This window comes from Hakea prostrata, chromosome 3, assembly GCF_041222555.1.
Source record: "Hakea prostrata isolate BN-2017 chromosome 3, UWA_Hpros_2, whole genome shotgun sequence".
Taxonomy (NCBI): Eukaryota; Viridiplantae; Streptophyta; class Magnoliopsida; order Proteales; family Proteaceae; genus Hakea; species Hakea prostrata.
The window spans coordinates 16,657,806-16,683,907 of record NC_142602.1 but is presented as its reverse complement, the minus strand read 5'-3'; the positions used below and the strand labels follow the sequence as shown (position 1 = coordinate 16,683,907).

The 26,102-nt window shown below is 39.3% G+C and overlaps 2 protein-coding genes across 5 annotated transcripts in view; one reads left to right on the top strand and one right to left on the bottom strand.

Annotated features, from left to right (window-relative positions):
* The window catches only part of LOC149021230 (protein PSK SIMULATOR 1-like), a 30,080-nt gene extending 7,747 nt beyond the window's left edge, over positions 1 to 22,333 (top strand). For 3 of the 4 annotated variants that reach the window (XM_089149495.1, XM_089149493.1, XM_089149492.1), the window contains 11 exons: positions 347 to 672; positions 794 to 886; positions 982 to 1,072; positions 8,851 to 8,944; positions 9,891 to 9,988; positions 10,073 to 10,142; positions 12,744 to 12,847; positions 20,118 to 20,234; positions 20,399 to 20,475; positions 20,600 to 20,644; positions 20,748 to 22,333. In XM_089149495.1, coding sequence (XP_089005621.1) covers positions 347 to 672; positions 794 to 886; positions 982 to 1,072; positions 8,851 to 8,944; positions 9,891 to 9,988; positions 10,073 to 10,142; positions 12,744 to 12,847; positions 20,118 to 20,234; positions 20,399 to 20,475; positions 20,600 to 20,644; positions 20,748 to 21,267 — 1,635 coding nt within the window. In that variant the 3' untranslated portion in view covers positions 21,268 to 22,333. The remainder of the gene's footprint in view (positions 1 to 346; positions 673 to 793; positions 887 to 981; positions 1,073 to 8,850; positions 8,945 to 9,890; positions 9,989 to 10,072; positions 10,143 to 12,743; positions 12,848 to 20,117; positions 20,235 to 20,398; positions 20,476 to 20,599; positions 20,645 to 20,747) is intronic. The other variant, XM_089149494.1, reaches the window with a different exon arrangement.
* A 182-nt stretch (positions 22,334 to 22,515) lies between these two features.
* Positions 22,516 to 25,882, bottom strand: LOC149021229 (pentatricopeptide repeat-containing protein At4g14850-like). Its single transcript, XM_089149491.1, has one exon. The coding sequence runs from the start codon at positions 25,688 to 25,690 to the stop codon at positions 22,640 to 22,642; it is 3,051 nt and encodes a 1,016-aa protein (XP_089005617.1). The 5' UTR covers positions 25,691 to 25,882; the 3' UTR covers positions 22,516 to 22,639.
* Positions 25,883 to 26,102: the final 220 nt, after the last annotated feature.

Sequence of the window (26,102 nt, the reverse complement as noted above, 5' to 3'; positions counted from 1 at the left end):
TAGGAAAGGCAGCAATATTCTTGAAATAATGACAGAAATAAAATGCGTACTTTTGTTTAGTGTGATGTAATATTGGCATGGTTTTACATGCTAACAGGGAAAGGAGGGTTGTCAGCTTTTCTTGTTCTCTTTAATATTTCTGCATTTTTAATTAATAAGCTGTCAGAATCTGGCAGGGGTGTTTGAGATATGGCTTGAAGTGGTTCCTACTTCCTACAATAGAGTGGAGAGTCTTTTTTTTCTTTTCTTTTTCTGGCAACAGGAAGTGCCATACAGTTAAATAATTTGGACTGTATTGCTGAAATCTTATTGTGTGTGTGGTTTTAATAGTGCTGTGGTGTAACAGGTTTCAGAAGTTGGCTCACGTTTGGGTAGAGCTGGTACTGCGGGGCTTGGCAAAGCGGTGGAGGTCTTGGACACTCTTGGAAGTAGCATGACAAGTTTGAACCTAAACAGTGGATTTGTCTCGGGTGTGGCGACAAAAGGCAATAAGATCTCAATTTTGGCTTTTGAGGTTGCAAACACAATTGTTAAGGGTGCGAATCTTATGCAATCACTTTCAGAGGAAAACATAAGGCATTTAAAAGAAGAGGTACTTCCCTCAGAAGGTGTTCAAAATCTAATATCAAAAGATATGGATGAACTCTTAAGGATTGCCGCTGCTGACAAAAGGTGGGTAATGACTTGATATATTGCTAGTTTGTTTTAATGTGAATTTTTGTCGCGTTTGTTATTTTTCTTATCTTCATACCTGAAAATTTGATCTTACTGGTATTTTGTATCATATCTGCAGAGAAGAATTAAAAGTTTTCTCAGGAGAAGTGATCCGTTTTGGAAATCGATGTAAAGATCCTCAGTGGCACAATCTGGACCGTTACTTTGAGAAGTAAACTATGTGTTCCCATGATGCTTCTATGTTTGTGTCTTGCTGTGTTTTTCATAAATTGTTCATGCTTTTCTTTGTGATTCTTTTGTTATCAGGCTGGCTGCAGAGCTTACACCACATAAGCAGTTGAAAGAAGAAGTAGAGGCCGTGATGCAGCAACTGTTGATCTTGGTTCAGTATACAGCTGTGAGTAATTCATATATCACCAGAATTACTGCAATGCGAGTGTAGCTGGAAATCTGTCATCTGGTTCTGCTTCTTGCACCAATTTGATAAGAATCTTGTGAATGTTCTTAGTTGATGTTTGCTTGTGGCTGTGAGCTGGTATTTCTGTACGGATTTGATGGAAAATTTTGGTAAAACGTCTGTTGTTTTTTCCCATCTTCTTTCTCATCTAGTTTCCGTCTTACTCCTCCATATGCTCGTCAACTGTTATTTCTTGGTCACTGATTAGCTGTTCAGTTTTCCAACCTGGAATCATTTACAAATTTTTGCAGACATACATCCCAATCTGTGAAATAACTGAACCTTTTCACAATCTGCAAGGATGTAATCCTTTAAAATGTGTCTTCTTCTCTCTCCCTCTCTGTGCTGCCCCAACTCTTTGTTCCTCAGACTGCTGCTATGAACCAAGTAGGTCTGCATCCCTGTGGAATGCTAGGTTACCAGTCACCAGGTGGGGGAGAGTTGTGGGGTTTGTGGTTGGTTAGGGAGCTGAATACCAGCTACTTGGATAATGGTTAAAGGGTCTTCTATGTTAACAAAATTTAGTATTTATACCAAGTATGTGAGGGAATTTCGGCCATTTTTCCACATCCAAGACCTTCCTCGAGATAGAGAGAGAGATTGAGATGGGCCATCAGCTTCTTTTTGTCAACATCGAAATGGGGTGCCTACAAGTATCAAGATGTTGAATAATATGTTCAGCAACAACTTCATCCTCATGTTATAATGCTTCATGTGATGATGAACCCTCATGAACAATGGTAAAGGAATGGGGGCCTTCACTTCTGTATGTTAATTTGAAAGTGTTGTTCATTAAACTGTATCTACTATAAGTCTTATTACTATAAGTCTTATTACTATAAACTTGAGTTACTTCTGCCATTCTCTAGAAATTTTGGCATCCTTAGATTCTATGATGGCAGTCCATGTGAGATGGATAACAAAATTTGTGGCCCTTGAACTTTCCCATATAGCCCACGAGAAATCCACTGACCATTCTTATGCCTAATTTCCACCCTTGGATTCTGCACATCACTGTTGTTGATAGCCCCATACACGTGATTGTTTTAAGGTAGGTTTCCACCCTCTCCAAAGCTTAAAAAGTATTTGGAAGAACTTTTAATTTTGCACTCTTCAGTGTATTCATTGTAGTCTTTAGAGCTTCTCTCTTCAAGTTCATTGGAAGGCTAAAGCCATTGATCATATGATGATAACATCAGTCCACTTGATTGCATAGTTGCCAAGGTGTCGTGTTGGCATCTAGGCACCTTGATTGACTTGGTAGGCGCTTTGGTTGCCTTTTTGGTGTTCACTTAATTTTTCACCCACTTGAATCCCTGGTTTGCCTTGGTGCCTAGACTATGATGGTTGATCGACAATTCAAAGTGTATGGGAGGCAAAGGCAATGACATAGAGTGATAGGGGTCAACCCCAGTTGTGGATGATTGTGCAGAGTAATTGAGTTGCCTAAACCGTTTCCATAAAAAAATATTGATCTGAATCAATTTACATTTATACCTCTATTTCTTTGGCTTGGCAGTTCAACTGGTTCATTGGTTTGATTGTTCTTTGGTTCAAGCAAGGGATCTCAGGTGCTGGTTTTAAAGCAATTGCATGAGCCCCACATGGATTTGTGGTTCTATTTATTATTGGGATATTTCATCTTTACTTGGTGCTTATCTTGAGTTGGTTTAGGGACTTTCTTCATTTCCAAGTTTAGAGATTATGTTGAAATACAATGTTTGGCAGAATGGCTTATTGATCCATGATCTCAAGCCCTTTATTTATAATAAAGTGGAAAGTAGACTATTACAAGGAATAGAAGTTTACATGAATGCAAACTCTAATTTAATTCCTATACAAACTCTTATTAGACTCCTAATAGAATCCAACACTCCCCCTCAAGTTGAGGCATGGATATCACACATGTCCAACTTGACCAAAAAAGTATAAAACATCTATCCAGGTAAACATCAGCAATTTGATCTTCAAACTTATAGATTACGTCTGCCTTATAGACTTCCATTTGATTTGTCCTCATCTTTACCGCAACTTTATATCTCCAAGGAAGAACGCCCAAGTAAAGAAGTAGAATCTTCAAATGTTGAGAAGACTAAATTCGCACAAACCGAGGGAAAACATATTTTGGGGTAACAATAGCTAGGGTAAACAGCCAAAGTGAAAGTTTTGATTTGTAGCAATGTTAGATCTTTAAGGGAAAGTTTGCCAAGGGGCAATCTCCAAAGGTAGGGGAAAATTTGTCAAGATAAGTGACAATCTCCAAAGGTAATAGAGATCAAGTTCCGCAAAGGTCAAACGACAAGTCTTTTGCAAGGTTAGATCTCCAAGGGAAGATGTCAAGTTAGGGGCAAATCTCCGGGGTTAACAGAGATCAAGTCCACAACAAAAGATAGATCTATAGCAATGTTAGATCTTCAAAGTGGAAGATTGCGAAGGTAAGGAACAAACTTTCAAAGGAGTAGAAGATTGCGAAGGTAAGGGACAAACTTTCAAAGGTAACAAAGATCAAACTGCATAAGGAAGTCTACATGAAAGGCTTTGAATTGTAGACATCTTCAATCTCCCCTCACGGTAGCGTCACGTGGGAAGATAACAACAAAGGAAATTCCAATGGGGAAACTTGGAAAGGAAGAAATTGTAATGGTAAGATAAAAGTATCGGAAAACAAATCTAGAGAAAAAATTTGAAAGGGGCCGACCAGAGCCACGGTCCACTAATGAAGGTCCGATATTACCAAATGGACCGGATTAGAAGATGTAGTCAAAGCATAAGTAGATCCTCCAATCGCTCGAGCAAATAAAGTCTATTTACCACGACCAATCTCCTTCCCCATCCCGAAGTAGCTAGGTAGGAGATGGTAGTGAAAAGAGAAGACCGCATAATACGCGCAGAGTAGCAAACTCCTCCGCGAAAACCAACGTCCGAGGGGTGGTGAAACCGCTTAGAAAGATTAGCCTTTGTTTTCCCCGTCTTTGTGCTCGTTTTGCTCAAAATCAGCAGGCTTCCCATGCAGTTTCCAACAATTTTCCTTGGTATGATATGGTTTGTGACAAGTGCTCACACTTAATAATCTCCTTAGCCGGATCGATTTAGTGCGAACAGATCGTAAGCTGATTTCTCCATAATAGGAGTATAAAGCATGACTAATCGACGACTTTCCTCACACCGAACAAGAGCATAAGACTGCTCTAGTGTAGGAAAGGAGAATGACTTAAGACTTGCACTCGATCCGATCACTCCACGCTCAAACCTGCCAAGAATTCATATACTCGAATCTTATCAATGTACTCTTATATGTCACCACATCATCGGATTAGTGGGGTGATAATCCCCATAATGATCCAACTCTTGCCAAAGAGATCGCAACTCAAGATAATAGTGGGCCCAGTAGTCCTTTTGGTAGTCTCATGAAGCTCTTTCGAGCTCATAAACCGCATCATTCCCAACCGTCCATATGTTTCAAGAGTAGCCCAGATTTGGGCTCGGATCAAGTAATAGGTAACCCCGGCAATATTTGGATGCATGGAATTCAAAAGGAATGACATAATAAGAGAGTCGTTGATATCCATTTATCTCGAAACACCGCGGTAGTGGGTTTGATAGTAGTGCCCGTAATGTATCCAACTAGTCCTCTTCCCAAAGAATAGTCGCAAAGACGAGACCAGATCAAGTAATTTGTGCCTCAAATCTTACCAAAAGAGAATGAAAAGTGGAAAAATATTCGGATCCGGGGAGCAGAGTATCATCAATAGTTGTCATGTTGACAAAATTATCTGCATTCTCCTTCACTCTTTCAAGAAATGAAATGCGAATGCAATAGCCAGACACCCCTCTCTTTCTCTTTTTTTTTTTTTTTTCCAGAATGACAAATATGTCCTTAAAAAACGGAATTTGCAAATAAATCTCGAACTTATACAAATTTACATATAAGTCCCTATAAAGCAAATTTACCAAAATAAGTCAAAACTTGAATTCAAACTTAAATTCAAAAATTGAATTCAAAACTTGAATCGAACTTAAATTCAAAAATTGAATTCAAAAACTTGAATTCAAAACTTAAATTCAAAAATTGAATTCAAAAATCAAATTCAAACCATAACAGATCCGTTATGGTCTTTTACAGCTTAAGGAGAACAGCCCCATCGAAGAACCTTAATAGCGAACCCCAATCAAAGGTTTCGATGACAACCAAGCCAGAATCGCAGCTTCAGATGAAGAATCGAGAAAAAATTCAGGAGCTGAAGCCGAAGTTGTTCAAAGCGAAGTTCGATTTCTTCTTCTCTTCTCTCTTCTTTTCCCTCGTTTCTTTCTTATTCATTGAATCGAGAGAAAGAATCGCCTCTTTCTTTTTTCTTTTTTTCTGTTTCAGTTGGCGACTAAGATGGTACTGAAAACTGCCTAGAACTGAAGATTGGCGATGGGTTTGAAAAAAATCAGAAGAAGAAGAAGGTAGGTCACCCCAAATCGAATTTAGGCTCGGCAGTGAAAACAATGTTTGGCGAATGGCTATTGATCCATGATCTCAAGCCCTTTATTTATAATAAAGTGGAAAGTAGACTATTACAAGGAATAGAAGTTTACATGAATGCAAACTCTAATTTAATTCCTATACAAACTCTTATTAGACTCCTAATAGAATCCAACAGATTAGATGGGATTTGCTTGTTTTTGGTTATAGAATTTGGTGGCCAAAATCAGATTGAATGAAGAACACCCGAAAGAAGGAAAGTAAAAAAATGGAAAAAGAAAAACGGAACACTTGGCTCTCTCACGTCTGCATGCCTGGTCCCCAGGTGTCTTTTGCCAATTGTCTCTTCTTATGGATTCTTCTTCCTCTCTAATTTCTGTGAATGAGGGGGATAACTTCACACACTCTTTCTCCCTCTGTTTACTTCCTTAGCTTCTATTTCTTCTTCCTATCTGCTGCTGAATAGAGTTTATGAATCTAATTAATTTATTACCCCTCGCACCCCCCCCCAGAAAAGAAAAGAGAAAACATAATCAAAAACACATGGCATCAGGGCTCACTGTTGAAAAGACCCACATCTGCGTTGTGTTTAGACCTATGGTGGTACAGTATAAAGGAATAATGCGAAGTATTTACAACACAAAAGCAACATTGTAGTGTTTTCCAAACATAATGGGGTTGGCCATTACCTGGTGCCAAAGGCTTCCATGCAAAATGAAATATTTAGGACGTGCTAAATGGCAGATCTATCCATGCTGGAACCTGCCTCATGTCTTTGATAAAGTAACAGTAGTCCTTAAATTGAATTGATATGGTTCTTAAGACTTATTAGTAGCTTTAGTCACAGCAACTGGGTGACCCAAAGATGATCATATATGATTTAACAATGAAATCTTATAAATTATGCTTATGTGTAGCATGAAATCCATACCAATGCAATACTGTGTAATTACTCTAGATGATCTAATATGGGAAAACAATGACGTAAACCAGATTCAGGTCTGAAATAGGGCTGAAATAGGGCTTAGGGTTATTTCTCCAAACCCTATGGCCCCTAGTACCAGCAGGAGTATTTTGGTAATTTTGGCACATTTTCGTTGAGTCCAAATTAGGGTTTAGTTGGGTCCATTATTCTTGTGGGACCCTAGATCTATTTTTGTTTTTGGGCTTGAGTCCATAATTGTCAAGTTAATAAAGAGTACTGATTAGGATAGGATTTCTAAGTTGTGAAGGAGTCCTCTAGAGTTGTCTTACTTCTTGCGAGGATCCTATGTCTACCCTTAGAATTCAAATTGGATTCCTCTAGAGTGAGATATGATGAGATATGAAGGTTCCTTGTGTGAGTAAAAGTCTTGGTTAATGAGGAGTTTTAGTTTGAATTGTCTTGCAAGTTAGAGTCCAAGTAAGATTTCCTTCAATAGGCTATAAATATCTTCTAAACCCCAACCCCGATTCCCCCACCCTTTAAGGATCATCTTCCCCACATGGTAGAAGATCTCACTCTCTCGAGAGATCTCGACCATCTCGGTGAGATCTCGGTCGAGATATACAACTTTTTGGCGTCAACTCGGTGGCCCATCTTGGTGGGTTTTAGGGTTCCAATTGGGTTGAAACTTGGTATTTAGCTTATTTAAGGCCTTTTGAACACGTTGGTGGCCTTGGATTTGTTAGAAACAACCCTATGTATGATTTCTAAGTCTACCCATAGTGTGAAACCGAAATGTAGTAGGATTAGGGAATGCAATGTTATACAATATGTAATATAGAACCTTTAAGGCATATAAATGAAAAGCAAGTATATCAAATGCATCAACTAACTTAAATGTTATAAAATTCCATCCATATGAGTATCACAATCTCAATTTTCAAGAAAAAAATAATTATACAACATTAGAAGTTCTATATAAGTCATTAAATCATAAATTCATAAGTCAAGTAGAGAATGATTGATCTTCCTTGTTGTAGACGTGTTAAGAGTAGTTGCAAGTGAAAATTCAACCAAAATACACAAAAAAATGTAAAAATTGAGAGTTCCAGCGAGATCCAGGGCGAGATATGGTGAGATATGGCGAGATATGGCGAGATATGGCGAGATCTCGAGCGAGATATCCCAACTCGCTGCTCTCGCCGTCCATCTCGTCTCGCCAAGCCAAAAAAACGAGATATCTCGCGAGATCTCGCCGAGATCTCGCGAGATCTCTCACCATGCTTCCCCATCCCCTTATTCCCGTTTGATCCTGCTTCCATTCCAGTACTGAAGATTTGTGCAGGGAGAGCTATCTCTTTTACCTTTATGTGATTCCGGTTCTCGATTGAAGACCGGCGCCCCCCGAATTGATGATCAACCGGCTTGTGATATCTTACCATTTGTAACCTAGCATTCATGATTCACCGAACATGTAAACCTCATGTCAGATTTTGGAAGGGAAAGCACCCCAAAGTATGAGTACTCGTTCAGTCAAGTAATACCCCTTAGCCTTTTAGCCTTATAGTAGAGTAGCTAAGAGCTTCCATCCCCATCCTACATCTAAACCCTAGTGTTTCTGCAACTTGTTTTCTTATTAGGAAACCCTAACCCTAGAATGTTCAAAACCTTAGATCTCTCTCATCCTTCATCCAAACCTAGAATCCTTTTAGGTTGAGCTTCTCTAACACCCATTAACGCTCACCCTTAACCCTAGCATTGATTCAGGCCCTAGAAATGCTAATTCCCGTAGAACCCTAAATTTCCAAACCCTTGCATGAAAATTTAGATCTGTAATCAGTAAACAGCTAGGTTTCAAGCTTGAAAAATACAAAACCCTTGACTCTAAACTTGGCAGGACCTAACCCTAACCCTTGCCTAACCTAGCACCTATAAACCAGCCCAAATACCTTCAGTCGTAGGGAATTACGACCCTTGAAGACTGCTGATTCTCACGAAGAGGATTCTGGAGTGGACCTAGATCTAGGGCCTTACCTCGATCAATCAAACCCTAGATCCTGGTTCACATCAATCAACCGATAATAAATGAAGTATAGAGTTCAATATAAGCATATTCATGAAAAACCAGAACAATAAACAAGGTCAACATCAGCTCATGAAGTGTCAGCAAGGTGTATTGTTGCCTTGTACTCAAGAAACAGCTGTAAGCCTATAAAATGCCTTAACAGTATTTAGAAGACGGTATTGGATGTTACTTTGTTCATTATAATTGTAATTTGATGAATTGAATGACGGAAAATAATGTTGCTTCTTCCTTTGTCACAGGAATTATACCATGAATTGCATGCTTTGGACAGATTTGAACAAGATTACCAGCGTAAGCGTCGTGAAGAGGATAACACAAATGCTTCTCAAAGAGGTGAGTTGACTTTGTCCTTGCCAATCATAGGACCTAGAGATGAACAGTTAATATGGCAACATGTCTTTAGGAACTTAGAAGGTGTTCTCAGTAAGCTTCCTGTAGTTTTCATCCAAATGTGAAGTATTTAGCTATTTCTATTTCATTTGCTTTTAAGAGCTGACGGGATGTGGCAGTTCCAGTGGTTTGACTCTATATAAGGGTATCATTGTCTCAAGTATATCCCCCTCCCATTGGATTATAATCAGCATGTAGTGGAATAACATGGAAGGAAAAGTGCATAAATCTGGTCTGCTAGGTGTGCTACGAATGGCTTCCAGCATGGTGTTTCTGGTTGTACTTTGAATGTTACAGTTGTCTTTAGTTTGACAGATTGAGAAATCCAAAATAATAGAGCTATTCTTTGACGCTTCAATTTCCCAGGTTACCATGCTATGCTGAATAACAATTTTTAGTGTTTTTTTCTGATCATTTTCATCAACAATAGCCTAATTAATTTTCCTTGGTCACTGTTGAATTAGCTCTTTGAGTATATATGTATATATATATATATATATATAGAATCAACTTTTCTTGTAAAATGGCCTACCCAGTGTATAAGGCTTTAGTCACTTGGGTCTGGATGGTCACTCATATGCAGCCTTGACCCCTTCTCATTGAGATGCTGTTTCCTGTGACTTGAACATCTGGCCACTTGGACTTTTCTCTCTCTCTTCTTTTTATTTTATTATTTTTTAATTTAGACAATTCATAAACTTTGTGAGTCTTACTTATCTGCTGAAGCACATAGTCTCAGCATACTATTGGTGGTGCCTACTCTTGACTTTATAGGCTTTTGAATTTATGCTCTTCTTTTATGCGCTTATGTTGAAGGTTGCCTCAGGAGATGGCTTAATATGTATTTGTAAGAGTTTATAACCATATTTATCTTTCTTTCATGATGTAGGCGACAGCCTCGCAATTTTGAGACAGGAGTTAAAGAACCAGCGGAAGCATGTAAAAAATTTAAAGAAGAAATCACTATGGTCCAAGATCCTAGAAGAAGTAGATAGTTCTTCTTTCTGCCAGGATTAATTATTTTTAAGGAAAAAAGGTCTTTAGGAAAATCTAATGTCCTATTCATTGCAGATTATGGAGAAGCTTGTAGATATTGTGCAGTTCTTGTATCTAGAGATCCGTGATGTCTTCGGCAGTGCTGGTACTTACTTTGAACTTTAAACTTTAAATAAAATTAATATTTATGCTTGTAGCCTTGTATGGTAACCATTTTGTATTTAATCTAAAAACATATCCTTTACAACATTTCCGGTGTGAATACTTCAAGAATCTGCGATCAACATGTTATCATTTTATATTTGATTCCATAGTTGTCACAGTGCCAAGGTGACCAGGTGTTTGAGAGCCATCCAAAGCACTTAGGCGATTAGGCGGCCTGTAAGGTGTTGCCTAGGTGGTCAAGGCGTTTTAAGGTTATTTTGTCAAATGTAACTATTATATTTGGTCCAAATATCATGTTAAAAGTTATACAATCCTAGGGTGTAAGCATGAAACATTTGCAATCTTCATAAAATATGCTTATCAATAATTAAGTTCATCATATCATAAAATTCATAACATAAACACAATTATTGACATCGAACATTTAAACCACATCAAGGTGCAAAAACATCTTTGGAGTTCAAAGTTTTGAAGTTTGAAAGCCAAAAAAATTTCCCCCCACATATAACAGATTCCAAACATTCAAGTACATATGTCCTTTAGTTAAAATCATGTCATAAAAAACAAAGATCATTGTAATCCATAGGTGGCAGTCCTTCTTGCTGCCACTGTCGTCTTGGAGAACTAGTTATTGTACTGTCAGCAAAGTCCTTAGCTACTTCCTCATCATCGCACACATCTTCATGATCCTCCATCTCCGTTCTCCTCCACCTGATCCTGATAAATCTTTAGCATCCTGTTCCACTCCAACACCCACTGCTCTACAAAGACATGTATTTGTTACTGTTATGTTGGCTCCATCGTTCTAGTTGGTCAGTTGTTGCCTTGAACTATTGTAGATGCCCACATTGCGGTATCAACGTCACCTCCACCTAAGACCTCCATTGGGGTGCACTTTATCATTTCCTTCTCTTGCCTACCATCCACTCACTACTCTGTCCAATTCATCTAGCAATAGTGGATCATAATTTCTAGTCTCCATGCCGAAGCCTAAACCTTTCATTAAGCCGACTATTGTATTGAATATGGACAAGGTCATTCAAGCATTGGTGTTCCAACCTGTTTGTCTTCTTGGTGCAAATCTGAGTTTGTAAGCCTTGACGTAATAATATTAGTTTTAGTACTTAGTAGTTAGAACTTGGTACTAAGAAACTCTAATGTAAGTTTTGTAAATGGTAACTACTTAATATTTATAGTTACCCCCACCCACACACGCTCACAAAAAAAAAAAGTATGCATATTGTAAGCTTCTTAAGCTCAATGTTGGGACCTCAATGTGATTTCCACCAAGAAACTACAAAGTAATAAATAAGAATTCAGAAATGTATAAGAAAAAAACCAGATTGATAGACATACAAAGCAGATAAAAAAAGAAAAAAAACAACTTAGTAATATAATTCTTAGGTTGGTACTTACTAGGACTCAAGATTGTCCTTTTATCTAATCGCCATAATCAATCCAAAAATAAGTCAAGTCAACCTTCTCTGTGAGCTTTAGCTTGGGTACTTGTCTTGGATGGCTGAATTAGGAACTAGTCTTTGCATGATTTCATTGAAAGCCATTTGTACCTCTGTTATCACAAGACTATCCCATCCGCATCAGCTTCTTTATTAAATACTTTCCAGGATTAAGACACAAAGTAGCAACATATAATGGACGCTTCATCTGATTGTCCCAACACTTGTAAACAGTGTGTACCACTGTCTTCCCTGATCTTTCTTAACCCCGGAATTTTCTATTAAATTTTTTTGCCTCATAACAGCATAAATTTCAGGCAAAGCAGGCTTCACTGACCATCTACAATCCTCAACAACAATAATAAGAGGCTTTGCTTGAAAGCAATCTTGTATTACATTCCAAAATGTTGTAGAAAAAATTGTTTCCTCTCCTCTCTTCTCTGAAATTGTGTTTGAGAAAAGGGAATTGTTGCAATCCTAGAAATAAATAAAGATCCCAAGGCATCCATCATTGTGCTTCAATAAGCTCTGAAGTGTTCGAATGTGTTTGCAGATCTTGCTGCACCAGCACTCAATAGATCATGCTCACATGTTTTGGTTCTCATGGCTTTAAGAAGGCAGGCCTAAAATTTCCATAGGATCCATGTTGCAGGCCCCATTTAGCTGATGTTATCTTGACTTAGTGGGCTGTGCGTCATTTCTATTACTTTCATTTTTCTTATTTCTTGTCATTCTCTGGTCATTTCTCATCTCTTTTCCCGGTCTCCTCATTCTTCTTTTTGTTTAGACATCAGTTTTTACTACTTTGTTTTGTTTGGACCTTGTAGCCAGTCCCATTAAGTTGGCATAAGACTGACTTCTTGTTGCTGGAAGGGTATGTTGTTGTTGAAGTCCCTAGGGAGTTGGGCACTCCATATGCTCATTGGTGCTCAGAGACTAGTTCACAGATTAGGTTAACGAGCATCCCTTTTTCTTGTAGTCGTGTACCGGTGGTAGCATTTTGTGTTATGCCCTATGCTTTTAGCTTTCTGCTTTTATACTACTTTTGCATCTCTCTCATGCCCAGATTTTTAAATATACCTTTTTGAGAAGTCCTGATTTTTTTTCCCATTGTCAACTTGCAGATGGAGATAGATCAGTAAAAGGATGTCAGACTAAAGATCAAAGATTGGGTTCTGCTGGTCTTGCTTTGCATTATGCAAATATAATATGTCAAATCGATACTCTCGTAAGTCCTATTTTATTTCTTGTAGTTCAGGTTTTGTTTTTATTTTGTAGTTATCCGTCCTGCTGTGGTGATTATTCTATTTAAAAAGGTTTGAGCTGGGGTAATTCACCAGAAATTTACTTTTCCAGCATCAAGGTGAGGATAATACAATATAATGGGGAGAAGTGGAAAAGAGAGGATAAATCTTCTGGGGCACAGTCCAAGACCAAGCCATGCCACCCAAAGACATCCCACCCCTTGCTGTATGAAAAGCCGAACATGAAAAAACCCCAAAATAACCCAAAACCAGCCATCTGCAGAATTCATATTAATCCATAAAGGACCACTGGTGGTGAACCTAAAAGAGAAAAACAAATGCATGCAAAACAAATGCTTGCTGGGTAAGTTCTCCATTGGGACAGTGATTTTAAGAATCAGGCTGCCAAATTTGATCCAACCTAACAGGTTGCAAGGTAGGAGCCATCCATGGTATGAAGATATAGAACATGATTTAGTTATGATCTCTTCACCTTGTATGCACTTTATTGGCTGACTTCAGATCTTCTAAAGAGAAAATTTAGACACACCCATAACTACCACCATGCAACCTTATACTTGCTTAATGGATCCAAACAAAATGAAGCAAGGAAAACTGAAGCTTTAACAGAATAGTGTTAGCTGTAGCGTTAGCCACTGTTTCACCTAAAAGCTCAAACTGTTAGGGAAGGGATAAATGTATACATCAACACTTCACTGTACATGCAGGCCAAGTTCACATGGTTGCTGTGTGGCCATGGCCACATGGCACCTATGTAGAAGAAGTTCCACCCGGGGGGGGTGTTGAGGAACTTCTGATGTGCCTGCTAATCAAACATGTAATCTTTGTGCTTTGGTACCATTTTCACTATTGTATCGCCTAAAAGTCAAACTCTTATGGAACGGCAAGATAACCTATACATCAACAGGAAGGGGAATGGAAAGATTGGAAGAGGATGCGACATGAAATGAGCATGGTTATCAAAGCATTCACCTACACGTGCTTAGGTGCCTAGGCCCATTTTTGGGTCAAGGCAGCCTGGTGTCGCCTTGGTTTTTGTTGCCCTCTGTCACCTTGCCTCACCTTGTCGGCTGTTGCCTTGACAACCATGGAGATGAGAAATGGAAAATAAAATATTAGAATAGTAGGAAAAGACGCACTGCTTGAGAATCTCAGCTAAATGGATCTGCTACATAAAACCTTGCATTCAATACTCTCTTCAAGGTCATAACATACCCATCTTCACTTGGTAAAAACAGTCCCACCCTCTCTTTCCCATCTTCACTTGGTAAAAACAGTCCCACCCTCTCTTTCTCCAAGGCTTGTGGTGCAACTCTATCATTGGGCCTTCCTATTCAAAGCTGTTGGTTGCCAATGGAAATTTAGATCGTTGTAGAAGTATTACGACAGAAACGAGTGCTCAGATAACTTAGATTCTGGTCCTACAAAGGTCACTCTTCTCATTAATGTATAAGGTTGGGCCCACAAGCTCTTCTCTTTTCTAGGTGTGATTTCTATATAAGCATGGTGGGAGATCTCGCTCTCGAGCGAGATCTCGCTACCATGAAAAACCGAGATCTCGACCATCTCGGCGAGATCTTGGTGAGATGTGCCATTTTTTGGGCGTCAACGTAGCCCATCTCGGGGGTTAAGGCCAGTTAGGCTAAAACTTGGTTTTAGCCATTTGATGCCTTGAACACACTAGGGCCTGGATTTGTGAGAAAACAGCCTTAAGTATGATTCTAAGTCTACCCATATTGTGAAACCGAAATGGAGGATTGAGAATGCAAGGTTATATAATATATAATATAAAACCATTAATGCTGTAGGATTAGAGAATGCAAGGTTATATAACATGTAATATAAAACCTTAAGGCATATAAATGAAAATCATGTGTATCAAATACATCAAATAACTTAAATGTCATCAAGATAACATTCATATGAGTATTACAATCTTAACTTTCAAGAATAGAATGATAAAAGTATACAACCGTTAGAAGTTTTATATAAGTCATTAATGCATAAGTTCATAAGACAAGTAGAGGATGATTGAGTTTTCTTTGATGTTGTAGATGTGCAAGAGAGTTGCAAGTGAAACTTTGGTTGAAATCTACAAAAAAATTTGGTAAAAATTGAGAGTTCCAACGAGATATGGCGAGATTTGGAGCGAGATATGGCGAGATATAGCGAGATATGGCGAGATATGGCGAGATCTTGAGCGAGATATCCCATCTCGCAGATCTCGCCCTTGATCTCGTCTCGGTTTATGAAGAAACCGAGATATCTCGCGAGATCTCGGCGAGATCTCGCGAGATCTCCCACCATGTATATAAGTTGTAGAACTTCCTAGGATTCAAAAAATAGGCTGCACCATATAGAGGTCTCTCCATCTGACACTCCCATCGCCTATCAATTATTTGGATGACTTTCTTTCAGAGTCGTTCTTTGCCTCCAAAATTGTTCTTTATTCTTCTCTTAGCCTCTTGCATAGCTACAAACACTTTAGGCAATGCGGGTCTTTCATCAGCATCCATAGTCCTCAATACAATCATAAGAGGTTGTGATGATTTAATACAATCCTCCACACCATGCCAAAATCTGTCTTGGACAAATTGGAATTTGTCCATTCCTCAGAAATGAATAAGTGCCTTAAATCATCCTTGTGTTTTAATAAGCTTTGCAATGTCAAGAATGAAGTGGCAAATCTAGTCATTGCAGCCCTCACAAGATCCCTGCCATTTGTCTTCTGTCTTAAGGCCTCCAGCAATCTTGTGTGCCTATAAATGAAAGTGGTAATTCTCTTCCCCTGAATTATCACTTTCTTATATTGTTTCAAATTCCCAACGTCCTCTAGCATCAAATCAAGACAGTGGGCTGCACAAGGAGTCCAATATAATCTATTCCTCTTCTCCATTAATAATGCCCCTGCTGCTTTGTAATCAGTCACCACTTGAATTACATGCTCTTCCCCAATTTCTTCAACTTTGCTATCCAATAACTGAAAGAGTATGTTTGCATCTTGCACCTGGCTAGATGCATCCACAGAACCAAGGAAGAATGTTCCCTTTGCACAATTGACAAGAAAATTGATGAGATGCCTACCCTTTTTGTCAGTCCACCCATCAGACATGAGGGTGCATCCATACGTCCTCCAATACTTTTCATAATTTTTCCTCATCTCTATTGTTCTTTATTTTGCACTCTTCAACAAAGGCACCCTGACTTCATGGTAACTTGGGGGCTTATACCCAGAACCATATTGTGCAATAAACTCGACCATCACCTCAAAGCTTTTAGCTTTAACTGCATTGAATGGAATGCCACACCGATACATCCAATCAGCAATGTGGTTATCCACTCGCTTCTTTTCTTCGGCAGATCTCATTCTATTCAAGATGGTTGTTTGAGTAGCACCCTTAGCTCTCCTTTCTTCAACAAGTTCTTCAGGAGTGCGTCTAACATGCATATCCATGGGACCCCTTACTGGTGCCTTATTAAGGGCACTTTTTAGTCTCTTTGATGCAGTCCCAAAGCTTGGTATCTTGGAGCACACCTCAACCTCAGACCCTACACTAGGTAATGTACCTCCTCCAGTAGAGGGCCTAGAGGCAGGAATAGGATGTTCTTCTCCAATTTGAATGTCATCATACTCTTCATTATCCAAATCAGTAACAATAGCCCTCTTTTTATTTTTCACCAACATTGCATTCATCTCTTGGGCAATTGCTGTAGTGGTCTTGGTGCACTTCACAACATCCCCATATCCACCCGCTAGATGTTGCTTCAATCTTTTAATTCCTCCTTTAAAGTTTCTGTTGCACAAACTGCATCTGATTGTATTCCTATCAGCAACATCTGGCCAATACCCATATTTCCACCCTGGGTCATTTGACTTGGCCTTTCTCTTTGGGTCTTTTGAGGGATCTTAGGCTTCACCCCACTAGGAATAGGCTGACTAGAAGCAACCGCTTGATTATCACTTGAGGGCCTTGAGGTCATTTTAAATAACTAGTAAATATCTACAATAAAAAAAACATGAAACATACACATATAATTAGACAAAATTAAAAAAAATAATAAAGTTGATAATGATACCTTATAATTTTAATTTTGCACCACACCACAATAAAAATCCTATGCATTCATCTAATCATCTCACTTCATGATAAATTGATAATCAAGCTTCTATTTTGAAAAATCAGAAAATATAAGATGAAGATAAAAAAGAAAAGAAGAAGAAAAAAAACTAAAAAAGAGAAATGAGAAAACCCAAAAATACCCCTCATGATATTCACTAGCTATAGTTCTAATATCCAGAATAGTGCCTGACGTATATACACTTAAGCCCCATCCAGTCGACATTTAATGTAATTTTTTCTTTCGCAATTTTGTTGTAGGAAAGTCCCTTAATAAAAACCAGAAAATAAAAAATTTATATAAACAAAAGAGGAAGAAAAGAGTCTTACACCATGAGACCATAGATTGGGCTCAGTGTCTGGCATATAAAATTTTATCAGACTCCCCCACCCCCAGAAAATTTTTTTGCTTGTGAAAAATTCATGCTTGGGAAGAAGTTCATACGTTGAACCATTGAATGTGGTAAAGCATTCACCAAAATGCAGCAGATAATGTCCCTTGATTGATGTGGCAAACCAGGAACACCATATTCTAGTTATGTGTACTGTGTATAGGTGAGATTGCAAACTCAGCCTAGATATATGTTTTCCTTCTTCCCATAGGGAAAGGTGATGAAAGGGATTGAATTGGTTGAAATTTCAATCGGGCACATTTGAAGCACTGTATTACATAATTTTCCTCTTGAGCATATTACTGAAACAATATGATATTTTGATCCACAGTTTTTTTTTTTTTTTGCGTTTGTTTATTTAGTGTAGCAGTTGTCTCATGCCCCTTGAATTCACCAAGATTTCTGAAAATTTGCCAAGTTTTTGAATGATGGAATTCAAGCAGTATATCTCAAGAATGTAAACCAAACCAGAAAAAAAGAAGGAAAAAAAAAGCAACACATAGTGCATACACCAAGCAGTATATCTCAAGAATGCAAACCAAACCAGAAAAAAAAAGCAACACAGTGCATATAGTCATACACCAAGCAGTATATCAAGAATGCAACAACCAAACCAAAAAAAAAAAGAAAAAAAAAAGCAACTTATAACATTGTTACAACGAAGGAAAAAGAAAAAAAAAATCCGGCGACATACCATTGCCTGAGATGGTGACCGAAGCCACTGCAACTACGGTGGCTTTCGTATGAGCCTATGAGGGGAGGGAAAAAAAGGAAGCAGAAGTAAGAGAGTAGCATGAAAACTGCAAAAGTCAATCAATTAATTCAAGTTTGGACTGAAAAAGAGAGTATAGTACTACAATGGTGTTGCCTAAGATGTTTAGGGCTGTCGCCGACGTCGCTGGCTGTCATCGGTGATGTCTCTGACTGGCGCCGGTGTCGCTGGCTGTCACTGGTGGCGTCGTCGAGGTCTGAAACTGGATTAGCAAAGGGAGAGGAGTAGCAGAGAGGAAGAAGACTCGAGAGTCATCGCCGGTGTCACTGGTGATGTCGTCAATGTCGCCGGTGGCGTCGTCGATGCTTAGGGAGAGGAGTAGCAGAGGGCGAGAGTAGCATGGAGGAAGAAGACGAGACAAAACTGGATTTCGTCGTCACTGGTGGCATTGTCGATGTCGCCGGTGGAGTCGTCGATGTGGCCGGTGGCGTCGCCGATGCTCAGGGAGAGGAGTAGCAGAGGGCAAGAGTAGCAGAGAGGAAGAATCAAGAGAGAACGAGAGATTAAGGATTTGGATTGGAATTTCGTTCGATTTTCCCTTTTGTTTTCATGTTTTGTTTTTTTTTTTTAATTTTTTTATTGAATTAATGTTACAAAATGATCCCATGTTTCTCAAGTACCATTTATGTAACCATTCAGCCATTAGATGATTTCCAATTGGAATCTAGTTTCCAATTCAGTTTTGGCCTTTGATTTGGAATAAATAAAATTGTGATTTTTTAAAAACCACAAGGCGGTCGCCTAGCAGTATAATGCTTCCAAGGCGTCGCCTCGGACGCTCAGGAGACGCCTCAGTGTATGAGGTGACCGCCTTATGTGTTTCCTCTGAGTCACCCTCGCCTCACACTCCTTTATACCGCCAGGACACCAAGGTGACGCCTTGACAATTATGGCTTAAAGTCCAAGGTAGTTTTGTAGGTTCTTGGTGTTTTAAGTCCAAGATGAGAGCTGTGGCTGTGGATTCAGTCTGCATCCTCATCAAATCTACACCCGCCATTGAAGAAAAAGTTCTACTGCAAATTAGTTGAAGGCCAGTCTTTCCCACCTCCATGTCCTCTCCTTCCTTTTTTTCACCTCCTTCTTGAACCCTAAGACAACCCGACCAAACCAATAAGAACCCCACCCCAAGAAGCCCCAGATTTCCTAATTCCGCCTTCCAAAACCTACAAAACTTCACACAGCCTTACCCAACCCCGTTGACCATCAATCCAAACCCTGTCCCACTGCCCACAACCCTAACCCTTGGACTCGATCAAAGATTAACCCCAATCCTTAATCTAAAAACCTTACTTTCCCATATTAAGGATCCACTCCTTATCACCTCATCTCAGGGAAACCACACATAAATCTTCTATTGGTTTCATTGTCTGTTACGTAACCTGTCTAACACACTTCTGTTACTCGAGTTTAAACCCTGTGCTCCCATTTGAGATCATCCGATAAGGCATCCTTTATACCCTAACCTGATTGTCCTAAGCCCTTATTTTTCTATCCCAATGAGCTGTTTCTGTTACAGATCTTGGTTTATTGGTCATTCAATTGTGGCCTTGGTTTATTGGTCATTCAATTGTGGCCACATCATGATATTGTAGAACTTCTATCATCTTCCATCATTCTTTCTTCTAGATTGATGTTATGCATATTTCTCTTGAGCTTAGGATCTTGTTTTCCTCTATATTTTCAAATAGCTGTGCACTGATGTATACTGCTTTAGCTAATATAAAGAATTGGTCAAGTCACCGCAGATGCATTTTGCTTTCTTTGACACTTTTGATGATTTTTCAACTTTTGTTATGTCTTTTTGTACTTCAAATTTGTTTCTCTTCTGCATTTGTCAGTGTGCTTCATAAAATACCATAAACTCTCATATCCATAGGCTAGGATAATGGATACACTTTCTGTTAATTCATGTGGCTGGATTTTTTCTGAGTAAGTATCTGTATTTAATCAGGTTTCCCGGTCTAGTTCTGTGCCTTCAAATTCCAGGGATACATTATACCAAGGACTGCCACCTTCTATAAAATCGGCCTTACGTGCTAAATTGCAGTCATTTCAAATCAAAGAAGAGGTATTCATTGATTAAATAGTTCATCTATGCTTGCTCATGCAATACCACTTTAACGTTTCTAGTAGACTTTTTGTGCCAGCTAGAATTGATTACTAAAGAACTCTCGACTTATTGCCTCAGATTGCTCATTTGGTTTAACTGATTCATCACTGACTATTTTGCAGCTCACTGTTACACAAATCAGAGCTGAGATGGAGAAAAGTCTGCAGTGGCTTGTTCCAATTGCTACCAACACAACAAAGTAAAGTTGCTGGCCTCTTGAAAATTCTTATTTAGTGTATTCTCTATCATGTCATCTTTCTTCATTTCCTTGTTCTGTTAGTAATTATTCTTTTGTCTCCTACTGCAAACTTTGTTTAAGTCAGAGCCCATCATGGTTTTGGTTGGGTTGGCGAGTGGGCGAATACAGGGTAAGTGGTCATTGACTATTTTATTGTTTTCCCCCTTTCCTGTAAAAGCTTTCATGATTAACCAAGATGAAATGCAAAATGCTCTGGTTTCTGTGTTTTCCAGGTCTGAGATTAACCGAAAGCAAGCTGGGCAAACTGACTTAATTCGACTGGAGACACTTCACCATGCTGATAAGGAGAAGACTGAAGCTTATATACTTGAATTGGTAGTGTGGCTTCACCATCTCGTTTCCCAGTCAAGAGTTGGGCTCAGTCATGGTACAAGATCTCCTATTAAATCACCAGTCCGCTCTCCTAAACAAAAATCAGATACACTGTCCTCACCCAATCCAAATGCTCTGTCACTTTCCCTTACTGTTGAAGACCAGGAGATGCTGCGTGATGTCAATAAAAGGAAACTGACTCCAGGAATAAGTAAAAGTCAGGAATTTGATACTGTGAAGAGCAAGTTAAGCAAGTACAATAGGCTGAGCAAGAGTAGTAGTCACTCACCAACGAATGAAAGCAAGAAGGAATTCTTCCCCGTTACTCATTCATCTGCCCTTCCTGTAATTGATTTGGATATTGACAGGATCAAGGCTCTGGATGTCATTGACAGAGTGGATACACTGAGAAGTTTGTAACTCTTATTGATTGTGGAGCAGATGTGATATGCGCAGAGCTCGTCGTGCATGATGTCTATATGTGTTAGATTGTAAGGTCCTGTCATCGGTCCCAACTGTCACATCTGAGCCAATTGGGGACATGGGTTTGGATTTGAGGATTCAAGATTGGACCATATGTTCTTGGGGCTGAGAGAGAATCTAAGGTGATGGAGGAACCCTGGCAGCTGGCGTGATGAGAGTAGATACTTAGTGATGGTCAGAGATACCCATGGTGAGTCGTACTGTATAGTTGTAAGGATCAGTGGAACAGAATTCTGAGACTCCGGGTTCATCTCAGCTATTCATGTACAGTGGTGAATCAAGTTCAAGATTTTGTTCCATAACCCGTGCAGTTCCCTTGTGGTTGAGCTCAGAATAGTGGACTTCGACACTGAGGCACCAAAAGTTAGTATGCTGTGCATTATAATCAATCGGAAGGTCCATAAAAGGTTAACCTACAGGCACTATTGATCGGTTGTGGGGCCTATAACCTACAAGTTATCCCAAGGACCAAGGCTGTCTGGTTGCTGTCCAGGCCACTGAAGGTAAGGTCGAGGTCGATGATGTTGAGCTTTTGTAATAATGACTGGTAACGATTATGTAATTAAAACTCCAGAAGATTTGAAATATCGATGGCGAGGGAAAAACCATAATTATAGTTTCTCTGGATGTCTATGTAAAATCGGTGAACATTTGTGGACAAATGATTTTGATGGGACCCTAAATATTTGATTTGTGGAATAACCCTTAGAAATATTCAAAACATATTTTAGTTAAGAGGTATCCATATATCTAGAGCTTCCATAACAGAAGAAATGGAGGTGGAGGAAGCTCTTGACGAAATTCGTGAGGTCACCAAAAACCCACTGCGTAATCTTCAAGGCCTTGCATTTAAAAACTGGCTGGATTAGATCTCGCGAAGTTGTCAGATTACCTAAGATTTGGACAACCCTTCCCCACCTTATACAAAGGATCATAAAAACAAAGGAGGTATACCTGTCTTATCTAATCCCCACCTTACACTCAAAATAACAAGAGGGTAGCATTAACTAGTATTGAAAAGTTCAGAATCCATATTATGGATGCCAAGCACAAGTGCAACAAGAAGGGAATGATCCTGCCTTTGAAACCCTCGAGCTGCCTTATGGAAAAGAAGGATGTTGTCAATTATATCTCAAAGCCTCAAGCCACAACAGGAGAGGAATCTGCTAAAACCTCAATGGCTAATTTAAGTCTTTTTATAAGAGCCTGTGCTATAAACATGTATAATTGTTGTATCAAATCACTCTTAATTACATCACCATATTACAAGGTGTGTGGCACTTGATTATGCATCCATTCCCACCATGCTTCACCATTTATCCTGGCAATTGCACATCCCATCTTTGAAACGATGATAGAAACAACCATCCCTCACAAAAATTTCCTTTTCAGTAATCTTGGATATATGTTTTGCTGATGTGTGGCAATCAATGCACATCCTCACATTCTTTGAGACAGAGATTGGATGGTGAGAAGCTATAGAAATGACACCAAAACAAATAGCTAGCTTTTCAGTGTGTGTACATGAAAATACATCAATCTCTTCATTCTCTAAAACGGGATCAATGGGAAAGTATCCTGCATTTTCCATTTCACTGGACAACTTATCCCACATCTCCAAAGTCTCCTCCAACTTGGGATGTGAACTCTCCCCTGCTTTAAAGGTGTGTGTTGTGTTACTGACATCTATGGAGCTGCATTCCTTAATAGACATCAACCCATGGGCACTCATCATATTAACTACTTCTCTAGCCGATTCCCACATTCCAGCTGTGGCAAAGATATTGGAAATGAGAATATAGTTTGAAGCATTACCTGGTTCAAGCTCAAAGAGGGCCTTCGCTGCTCTTTCTCCTATCTCTGGATTTAAATGGACCCTGCATGCTCGTAGAAGACTTCCCCACACACAAGCATCAGGTCTATATGGCATTCTTCCAATAAAGTCCAAGGCCTCTTCTAGCAAACCTGCGCTGCCCATGATACCAACAATGCATGTATGATGCTCCAACGCAGGTTTAATTCCATAGGTACTTTCCATGGAATTGAAATATTCACATCCTTCTTTCACCAGTCCCTGATGAATACAAGATGAAAGAAGTGCAGTGAATGTAATGTGGTCTGGCAGGATACCAGTCTGTACCATTTCTTCAAATAATGCAATTGCATCTTTTGCCATTCCATTAACTGAATAACCAGATATCATGGCATTCCACACAGCCACATCTTTCTCAACTTCAGACTTAAACACTGACCTGGCAGCTATAATGCTTCCACATTTTACATACATGTTTATCAAAGCACTAGCAAGTGTAACAGTAGATTCCTCAAATTTGCAAAGCTTCAAAATATAACCATGTAATTCTTGTCCTAACGTCAAAGATGCTACATCACTGATAGCTGAAAGGAGAATAACAAGGGTAACCATGCTTGGAATGAGGCCATCATCCAGAATTTTCCAGAATAGTTTTATACACTCCCTAGGCTCGCCATTGAAATTGTGACCGGATAACAAAGCATTCCAAGAAACTATATTTTTATCCCCAATCTGCTGAAAAACCTTTCTTGCTGAACCAATATCATGGCATTTTGCATACATGTCAACCAAGGAACTTGAGATAAAGATGTTGGGCTGAAGGTCATTCCTCAGAATGAACCCATGGATTTCCTTCCCATGTAACCAAGAATTCATATCAGCACAAGCTGCAAGAGCACTAGTAATAGTCACAGGGTTTGGTTTGGCTGAAATACTCAGCAATTCAGGAGGACAATGGCCACATGAACCGTCTATTATGGTCTTGGTAATTTTTGAACCAGGTTGCATGATGCGAAAAATTTTCAAAGCTTCACCACTAAGACCTGATTGCTGAAAACCCGAGACTAGTACGTTAAATGAAGTAATGTTGGGCTTCAAACCCATCTCTAAGACAAACTTATAGGCATCAAGCTTTGATCCTTTCCTTGCATAACCAGTCAGTATTGTGTTATAAGTAATCAAATCAGGCTTTAAGCCTTCAATTTGCATCAGGTGTAGAAGTTTCATTGCAGCTTGCATTTTCCCCTCATTCACACGAGCTGCAATCATCTCATTCCAAACAGCAGTGTTCTTGGTCTTTATCTCCATAAACACTCTCTCAGCATAATTAGTTTTCCCACATTTTGAATACATACCAATTAGAGATCCCCCTATAAATATGTTCCCAGATATTCCACCTTTAAGAGCATAGGCATGCATTCCCCTTCCCAAATTCAAATCTCTCAAGCCTGCACAAGCAGACAGTATACTCGCAATTGTTACAGAATTTGGCTCCATGAATGACATCATCTCGTAAAATACATTCAGGGCATCTTCATGGTACCCATTTTCAATGCAACCTGAGATTACTCCATTCCAAGAACTGACACCAGGCTTCAAACCTTTATCTTCAATCTCTTCTAATAATTGGAGAGCCACATCTATTTCCCCGTTCCGTGCAAAGCCTGAAACCAGTGAGTTCCAGGAGATTAAATCAGGTTTTACACCAGTCAATTGCATGGAATCAAAAGTATCCCTGCCTTCAACCAAAAGTCCTTCCTCCATGAATGCAGAAACAAGGGTGGTCCATGAAACAACATCTTTTTCTTGCATGCTATAAAATACACACTTTGCCGATCTCAGGTCCCCACATTTGGCATACATATCAATAAGAGCATTACCAACAAAAACATCCAACTCCAACTTCTTCCTTGTTACATACCCGTGAATCATTCTGCCCATCTCCAAACTCTGAAGCGCAGTAATAGCTTTGAGAATAGTTGGTACAAGATATCTATCAGGTTGTAGACCCTCTTGAACCATCAATCCAAATACTAAAACAGCTTCCTCCCATTGCTGTGATAAGCAATATGAACAAATCAAAGCAGCATAAGCAGGAGGTGTTCTTTCAGGAGTTTGATCGAACAACTGGCGCGCTTCCCTTAAGAAGCTCAAATTCTTGGCATACGTGATTGCTAGCTTGTTTATAACTAATCTGTTGCCACCTAAAGCATCCAACTTCACAACCCAGGCATGGATTTGCCTAGGATCATAACTACCAGTTCTATCTAAACTGCAGCGTTTCAAGAGGTTGAGACATTGGTTGATCTCATCATGGCTTCTGGCGCTTCCATTAGAGTTTTCCGAATTTGCCCGAAAACCAGTGACAAGGGCTTTAGGGTTCGACAGATGTCGTTCTCTCGTGTGCTTGTTACCGGCATTTTCAACCGTTGTGTTAAGGGACTTGAATTCTGGCGGGAAATGGTTTAGATTCTGGGTTGAAAATTTCGCGGGAGAATAATTTGTAAGGGGAAACGGAAAAAGAAATCCCAACTGAATTACCGGCATTATTAATCAAATTTGAACTTATCTGCCATAGCGCAAGAGCAACCTCCGTTATTGAGTTATGGATGACAAGGAATCCCCGGAACTGCTAATCATGGGTTGAGGGCTTGATATTAGAAGAGGAAGTAGAGGTAGACGAAAAAATGAGTCGAGTGTGGGTTTTCCGTTCAAAGTTATTCTTGTCCTTTTGAGATATTTAACTTGCTTATATTGGCACTTAAGTATGATTTCCTCACTGGGTGCTGTATGATTTGACCCTTGGGTTGACTAAAAGTAAGGTGGCTTTGAGGTATATTTGGTCAGCCCTATAGGGGTTTGACTAATAAAAAAAATTGTTTACGGGAGACGGGGGGGCGGGGGGGGGGGGGAGGTAGTGCTGCAAATTTTCCCAAATGAAATTTGAATCTGTAAATGC